Raw genomic sequence first — 8,833 nt, 5'->3', positions numbered from 1 at the left:
TGTGTGTGTGTGAGAGAGAGAGAGAGAGACAGAGAGAGAAACAGAGACAGACAGACAGACAGACAGACAGACAGAAAGACAGAAAGACAGAAAGACATAAAGACAGAAAGACAGAACAAACTGATTAAAGCCAAATATTTACAGTCTCTTCACAGAGCAAGAATTATTTCTATGACCATTAAGGAAAAAAAAAAGCAAAAGCAAACAGGTGGCGGGGAGCTAGATTGTGGATGTAGGCATCTAGGCCCAGAACTAGCTACTCTGCACTGCCAGATATTCTAGCTCTCAAGAGATCATGGACTACAAAGGGAAACTGAGAAATCACTCCACAAGGCTACAAAATGGAGGTCTTACTTTTCTTACTGTCTAAGAAATAGCTCATGGCTCTAGTCACTGATCATACTAATACTGACTGTGAAGATTTGAATCTGAGTGACAGACAGGTGCACTATTATCCCACTGAAAACTACTATGGTGCAGGGATGGTGTTAGCGGAGGAGACTGTGCTGAGGACAGAGATCCTACATATGTTCTATAATTTCTACTAAATTTTGGAGTGACCTTAAAACTGCCCTTTAAAACATTTATTAATTTTTTTAAAAAATTAAATGGTCAGGGATTAACTTTGGAGGGGGACTTGTCACCGTTCAAGAGTTTAATGTATTCGGACTCCAAGAAGCATATCAGGATGCATAACACCTTAATGGCAAATAAATAAATGTTGCTATGCTAATCTCACTCTAATACATAGATCATATTTCTAGACTTTTACTTCTGGTTTGTATGTTCTTGGAGCAATTACTGTGATGCAATATGAGAGAGCACAAAAAGGGTTTTTGAGAACATTTGTAAGTTAACAGGTTAGTAATAGAGGTGGAGATGGATGACTATAAAAGTCTTCAGATCCTTCTCTCTTAAGTCCAGAGTTCTAAAGCAATCATTCCATTCTCTAAACTCCTCTAACAATTCTATTCATAAAATTTGACTAGTTGTTAGTATGTATGTCTCCATACTGTTGTTGCGGTGTCTGTTTAGGGTATGTGTATGGTCATCCCTATAGATAACAATACCCAGAGATATTCAAATCTCTTAGATAAAGTGATACAGGATCTAAACATGACTTACAAACATCCACTACTGCTACTTTAAAGCATCTTTATCTTATAATACCTAATATAATACAAATGCTATAGAAATAGCTGTCCTCTTGTAGTATTTAGGCCATGAAAATAGAGCCATATACATGTTCGGTAAAGATGCAACTTCATAAAGAATGTACTGATATGGTGGGCTAAATGTGCACACAGATGTGTGAACACGTCTCAATATCTGACCTAGACCTTAAAGCTCCATTTTAAATTTCTTTGAATTGGACTTTTATTTCTTCCAATACCTACAATGCTTAGGAGATCCTCACAAATCCATCTTCATAGATTAAATTTATCATGGTTAGTGTGGTAGTTCAAATAGAAATGGCCCCATAGGATCATACATTTGATACCTGATTGCTTGATCATTAGGGAGTGGCGCTATCTGACAGGGAGTAGGAGGTATGGACTTATTGAAGTAGGTCTGTCACTGAGGTTGGACTTTGGGGTTTCAGATGCTCAAGCCAGACCCAGTATCACTGTCTTCCTGCTGCCTGCTGTTCCAGATGTAGAACTCTCAGCTCCTTCTCCAGTACCATATCTGCCTGTGCACCTCCATGCTTCCCACCAAGACGATAACAGACTAAATATGTGAACCTGCAAGCCAGCCTCAATAAATGTTTTCCTTTATAAGAGTTACCAAGGTCATGGTGTCTCTTCACAGCAACAGAAAACCTACCAGAAACCTAAGAAAGTTATTATCTATTTTTTGTCACTAAAGAAAATGTTATCAACCTTGATTTTTATTTTATTTATATTATAATTTATATTCAAAGTATTGTACTCTGCAAAATAGAACTCTTTAGTAACAACAAATGGGTTCCAAGTAGCCTACATATCAATGTACAATGTTAAAGCACACTATCCAGAAGCATCCCTGTGCCCTTCTCATGACAGAGGCTGAGCTTTCCCTTTCCCCTGCCATGCTCAAGAAGGCTTTAAAAACAGTAAGCAAATGAAAACCATGATGGCCACCATAACAGACTAGCATCCTACTTAACTGTGCATAGACTCCATCTGGTCTCATTTCATCTGCTTACAATCTGCACCTCAGTGGCAATGCATTCTCTGTAGTCACAGTATTAGTTTCAGAAGCTTGAGAGCAGATGTTGGGGAATGATACTGGAAAAGGATTACTAATTCAGTAAAATTTGTTATCTAAGGAAAACTGCATAAATGTAGAACATAAAACACATGCTATACACATTGCAGATTGTCCTCAGAAAACTGATTTCTCTGGAGAAATCCAATCACCTACCTTGCAGTTCTCCGCTCCGACTATAGAGTTCCCTTCTCTGTTCTCGCAGATAGGCGCTCATGCTGATAGCATGAGAGGATGATTCGAACCTACAGTGCAACACACAGCACCACACGGTTAAGTAAAACATTTCCTGGAGTATAACAATTATAATTATGGCTCTTTTTTTTTTTTTTTGCTATACCATAAAAAAGCCAGAGACAGCTGGCCAATCCTTAGTTTATTAACAATACCCCTGTTACTGCTCCTCTAGTATGTGAATGTTGTTCTCACTGTCCATGTCACATAGACTAATCCTGACCTACCTCCACTTCCTTTTACCTTCAAATCAACATTACCATCAATGTAGTCGTTGTCATCTGCCAGGATGCTTAGATACAGAACAACAAATGTATCCTACAAAGTTATTCTAATTATGCTAGTGCCCAAATCAGAACCCATCATTGACTACTGGCTGCTTCAGTAGATATATTGGCTATTCAGAGCCGTTCGCTTTCTGAATTGTTGAGTTAAAAGACTAGTGCATTGGAGACTCTACAAATGAACAAGTGACATCAAAGAGCAAGGCATCTGTTAGGAGCCAATTTCCTCCTAAAATCATTGCAGGAACCATCACCCTGGGGATTCTGCAGAGAACCCCACACCCATAATTGTGTTAGGAATAGTTCATTGACAGCCTACCCCCACACCCAAATTGGCTACTAATGGAGAGCTATCTGTTAGCGGAACCCACCCCACATTCTAAACTATCTAGAGAACTAGGTGTGTCAATTTGTGACTTCCTGGCCTACAGTGACCTGACCGAAGGTAACCTCCTGGCTACGTGACCAACGTAAACCACGTGACCAACGTGAACCACGCTGCAAGAGCCCAGGCCCCTGTGCCCACCCCTCAACTCCTTACCCTATATAAGCTGTACCCCATCTCTAATAAACGGAGGCTCTGACAAACTTAGCATGGCCTCCTTCTTCTCTCTCAGCTCATATCTTCCAGATAGTGCCTCTCAGGGACCCTGGAATAACTGAACTGCAGGGTGGGTTACAACCCCTAGACTGAGTAGCCCATCCAAAAGCGGTTTACAGGCATCAATGGTTTCTTTCTAAATATTCTAAAAAGACTGTTTCCAAATGGCTGCTAGTTTTTGGCCTGCCACATAGCAATAGATATTGTCCAGAAATTGTTTAAAAAGGTAAGAAACATGAGAAACAGACTTGTTACAGTAAAGAATGGATCTCTAAAAGCTAAAACAAGAAACACAAATCAAATTATTCATAAAGAATAGCTTACAGGTAAAAATGAAACAAAGTAAAATTATGACTATATCAAATAGCAAGTCTTTGATGAGTAACAGATTCCATTTTAAATCTGGGGCTTTCAAAAGCCAGAAAAAGAATCTGACAAAAGAAGGAATCCTTCTAAGAATTTTCCCACTAATGGGTCAACAACATAAGGAGAGAGCAACAGAGTCCATGGGATCAGTAACTAGCAACAAGAAAGGAACATCATTTTCTTAATCATGTCTCTTTTATCCAGTCCTTGACCAGGAAGATGAATACCAAGACGAGTAGCAGCCTGTGAAGGAAATACTTCAGTTACTTGATCTGCTCTATGCACCCTACCAGGAACTAAGAGGCACAAAGAGCCTGGAGGAAGGCAAAGTGTGCAGTACTTAAAAAGTGCCACCTGCCAGTCAAGTGCAGAAAAGAAGCCACTGACCTCCAAAAAGCCTGCTGACAGCTATTGATCAGAGATGGCAAAGGAAAAAACAAACTCTCAAGCGAAGAATAGAGAAGCACATGGTGTACAATAAGAGAGAACTCAAACACAATTAACCTTGGCTAAGGGCAATTAAGGAGGGTAATAAAGTCCTTAACAAATTCGATAGAAACAGATTACAGCTCTCCACAATCTGAGTCCTTTATGACTTGATAGACTTGCTATTTATGATTTTCTTTATATTTGCAACAAGTCACAGATTGAGATAATTTTATACTAGAAAAGGCATTCTTCAGTCTCACCTCCTTATTTTATAGCCAAAGGCACTGAGGCATGCTCAAACATGAGACCTACTCAGGCCTGCATGGCTAATTAACAGTAGAACCATGTTAAAAGTGAGCAGATCTGTATAACTGCCCAGTTCTGGGACAAGGATGAGTTTTACTACTGACCAATAATAATACATGTGCAACAATTATTTAAATTAAGTTTTTCTGCATTTCTAACAATTAGGGGCTTTTCTTTCTCCCACCCCCTCATCCATAAACCACAATTTAGCAAATGCTAAATAACGGAATGTGTTTACATGGTCTGAGGCTGAAGACAGTGATGGTTGGGGGTATGACATATTAAACCGTAAAGCCTTATCTGCAATAAGCTTAGAAGGGTGTACTGGTTAGTTTTTATTGTCAATAAGACCCAAACCTGGGGGAAGAGAATGTTAATGAAGAAAAGCCTTGATCAGATGGGCCTGTAGTGCATTTTCTTGAGTGCTAATTGGTATGGGAGGGCCCAGCCCATAGTGGATGTTACCATGCCTAATCAAGTAAGCCTGCACTGTATTAAAAAGTTCGGTGAGAAACCCAGAGGGAAAGAACAAATCAGTAAGCAGTGCTATCCTGTTCTTCCATATGTCCTGCTTTCGTTTCTGCCCTAACTGTCTCAATAATGGACTAATGTGGAAGTTGAAGCCAAATAAGCCCCTCCATCCCAAATTTGCTTTCTGGTCTTAGTGTTTATCACAAAAAGAAAAAGTATATACAGCAAAGGGTAAAAGAAGCTTTCAAAGGAGAGAGGACAAGGAAGAATGTGAGGGAGAGGGGCAGGAGGGAGGAAGGGAGGGAGAGAGGCAGGGAGGGAGAAATAGACTGAGTGACATAAGAATATGAAAGTAATATGTACCCAAAACAGGAGTACAAGGATGAAGAGAGAGAAAGGCACCAAAACCACTTAAGCAATAAGAAAGGGGGAGGGGAATAAAATAATACATACATACTTACATATACATGCATATATGTTTTATTACTTTTAAAGTTATACTTATAATCAAGTTTAAATATTAAGCAACTTTCAAAAACTAAAAAACTAAGTAAAAATATGAAATAAATAATGAAGAGCTCAAGAATAAGAATTTAAAACTGTAGATTCCAAAAATAAGAATGTAGAAATAAAGAACTATAAAGTTGTAAGCCTAGGAGAATGGGAGCAAACTGTCAGCAGCTTTCTCAGCAGTTTAAGGATTAACTATTAACAATGGTTTACTTTGTTTTACAAAAAGCTCTATTTGCAAGGCTAAAGCAGCCCTCTGCCAACTGAGGGGTGCTCTGCAAATTGAGGATCAGCTTTTAGATAACCCTCACCAGCAATTGATATGAGCTGAGTTAACTTTTAAATGATATGACGTAAGTGACTTGACTTTCTGGCTTTATGTTGTCCCATACCCTTTGCTGCTATGCAAAAGTGGCAGTAGCAGAGGAATGCAGAGCTTCTAAACACCATGAGCAAGTGCCAGAGAGAAACAATGGGCTAAATACAAACACTAGTTCAACTGAAAAAAATCTATTAATGGAAATTGTAAAGAAGGGCAATTTGTATCTCAGTTTTACCTCCAAACTGTAAAGGCTCTTTTGCTAATTGCCTAATGCTTCTTAATATAAGACGGAGGGTCAAAAGTTGTCCTTACAAATGCATCTCTGGCTGTGGTCTCAGCTGATAAAACTTTTGTACCACATGGAGATTTATTATTATTATTATTATTATTTTAGTTTTTTAAAAACTTTTTCCTGGAATTAAGTTTGCTTCTCGTTTACTAGACTTAGTGGTCTGTCCCCACCTTTGTGCAACCCCCATGGACCCAACAAATAAAATGTATACAATGTGCTTATTTCTTTTAATTTTTTTTCCTTTTGACAACTAAAATTATATGGTTTATGAAGATCATCATTCAGATTTAAGGATGAGAAAAGAATATGGATATGGTTAAACTCAGGCCACAGGCACACTGGCCCTTGGCAAGTGTTGTTCACGTGTTGTTTTTAATGTCCTTATTTGAGCAAAAAGAAACACTGTCTCTACAGGCTACTGCTACTGTGATTTGTCACTTGTGTTGTGTTAAAAGGCTTTTTCTTTTTTGGATTTTTTTGCTGTTGTTGTTTTGTTTTTTTTGACACAGGGTTTCTCTGTGTAGCTCTGGCTGTCCTGGAACTTGCTCTGTAGACCAGGCTGGCCTTGACTCAGAGATTCACCTGCCTCTGCCTCCAGAGTGCTGGGACTGAAGGCGTGTGCCACATCTGGCAAGGTGTTTTATTTTCAACCAGCTGGGGACAGGAACTGGAGTCCAGAGTGAGTCTTCTTGTTTGTATCTTCACTGCCACTTGCTAGCTGTTACTTTACATAATTTAATTTCTCTCATACATCAATTTTTGGTTGTGAAGACTTTTATATTTATAGCACTAAGTACGGAGTAGAGGTTCGATACTGCTGCTACAGTTGCTGAAATTTTGTTAATACCGAATTAAACTGCTTAACTGGAATCACTTTGAAAAACTCAGTGTTTATCAAACCCTGTACTTAAAAAGCATTCAATCAGCACCAGCTATTAGTAATATCAACATCAGTCTTAACTTATAAACAGTTAACTGTTACTAAGAAATACATACTCTGAGGACATGTCTTGGTAGAGTTCACTAACATAGTAATTAGGAAAACGTAAAAACCTTTTGGATAGCTCCTTTATTAAGGATCTAACCAAATAAAGCCCAATACTGCTCAGCTAGGAAGAGCTGCATAACTCTTTTAACAAGGGTTATTTCTTGGCATTAGAGGCTTGATTTTTCAGTGAGGACATATTTCATTTCCTATAAAATTCTCCAGAAACACCTGGGAAGTTTCGCTTTCCTTTATTTTGTGCAAAATTCTCTAGAATCAAGCTTTAAACATGTACTCAGCATTATATTCTATAACAGTCATCCCACCTGACAGAAGACAACATGAAAGAAAACGGACTATGTTCACTTCCTACAAACTGCATCAGGGGAGTAACTGTGTGGCTAAGGATGCCTTAGAAGCCCTCCTGCTCAGAAGACTCTTCACAGCTTGCACTCTCTCTCCAATACTGGGATACTTACTTGAAAAGTGAATTCTTTGGCCTTTGTGGTTTCTTCTTGGCAAAAAAGGCTGCGAACTCTCGTCCAGTACTGGCATAGCTTAGTTGAGCTGATGGCTCTGATGCAGTACGTGTGTTTTTCATATCCAAGTACTCAGTCAACAGCATCTGTACAATTAGATGAGCAGATGAATTTACACATGTGCTATTATACAAATACAATTCTACAACCTCATTTGGTTTAGAATATATTAACTTTGAGAATATATTAACCTAGATATTCATTCTTCTAGTCAGAGATATAGGAAAGCTTTATTACAGCTATAGAATCATATACCTGTTAGCAATTCACAATGAATGGGAAGTTGTGACTATTGGAACATGCCAGGGAGCATGTTGAGTGAATTAGTCAAAATTCTTCTTTACTCAGCATTTAATCCTCATTGTTCCAAAGTACAGCAGCATTAGCAGCAATGGCCTAATATTTGCTGAGTGCTTACTGTACTCTAGGAAAGGTGCTAATCTATTTAGATGTATTAGGTTGTGGGGTTCAGAGAGGTTCAGGAGCTGTAAAATAGTCCCTGGTTGACTAAAGCCAGAGTCTACTCTGTGACTCTTCATTCTTCCAGCACTGTAGATAAAAACAAGTCAGCAGACCTATCAAGGAAGACCAAGGAAATGGGCCTAAGAAGTGAATGCTCCAATCCACAAAAGACTTACCAGGGCTGCCATTAATCTTGAAAAGAGCAACTGTTTTTGTGTTCAACTACTTCAAACAGTACTCCTTATAAAATTCACCGTAGTCACAAGGACTGGAGCCTGTGCTAGATCAACCATGGCTACCAGAATTCTAAACACATTCATTAAAAAAAAAAAAAAATGCAAATTTGAAACAGAAAGCCCAATAGTTCTTAAGAATACCTAATAAAGCTAAAGTAGCTAAACTCATTTCTATCATAGAAAAACTACCCATGAGTCAAGGCACTGATTTTCAGAGACTCAAGATCTCATCTGACTATTTATTTACTCACTAAACATTAAACTAATAGCATTTCTGAGGCCTATGAGCATGATTTAGTAAGTCTGAAGGTGACTAAGCTTCTTCCACAAACAAACAGACACTACTCAGTACTTAAACATTAAAAATTTTTTAACCATTAGCATTCTTTTGAGTCTCAAATCTATGAAGTCTGAATTCCACTTTATAATTGAAGAAGTGGAATTAGTATTAGGTCTTGAAGCTGTAAATGGACCAATTTCAACCTGGATTGATGGACACCAAATTCCATGTTCATGACCATTCTTACTAAGAACAGTCTACAGGTA

At 38.4% G+C, this 8,833-nt stretch overlaps 1 protein-coding gene across 1 annotated transcript in view; it reads right to left on the bottom strand.

The window, feature by feature from the left end:
• Nucleotides 1-8,833, bottom strand: part of Exoc4 (exocyst complex component 4) — a 719,572-nt gene that overhangs the window by 511,050 nt on the left and 199,689 nt on the right. The window contains exons 8-9 of the mRNA XM_005365800.2: nucleotides 7,530-7,675; nucleotides 2,407-2,495 (exon numbers count right to left, since the gene is read on the bottom strand). Coding sequence (XP_005365857.1) covers nucleotides 2,407-2,495; nucleotides 7,530-7,675 — 235 coding nt within the window. The remainder of the gene's footprint in view (nucleotides 1-2,406; nucleotides 2,496-7,529; nucleotides 7,676-8,833) is intronic.

Source organism: Microtus ochrogaster, unplaced genomic scaffold, assembly GCF_000317375.1.
Source record: "Microtus ochrogaster isolate Prairie Vole_2 unplaced genomic scaffold, MicOch1.0 UNK4, whole genome shotgun sequence".
Taxonomy (NCBI): domain Eukaryota; kingdom Metazoa; phylum Chordata; class Mammalia; order Rodentia; family Cricetidae; genus Microtus; species Microtus ochrogaster.
Note: the sequence above shows the minus strand (reverse complement) of the source record. Positions and strands in the feature narration are given on the sequence as shown.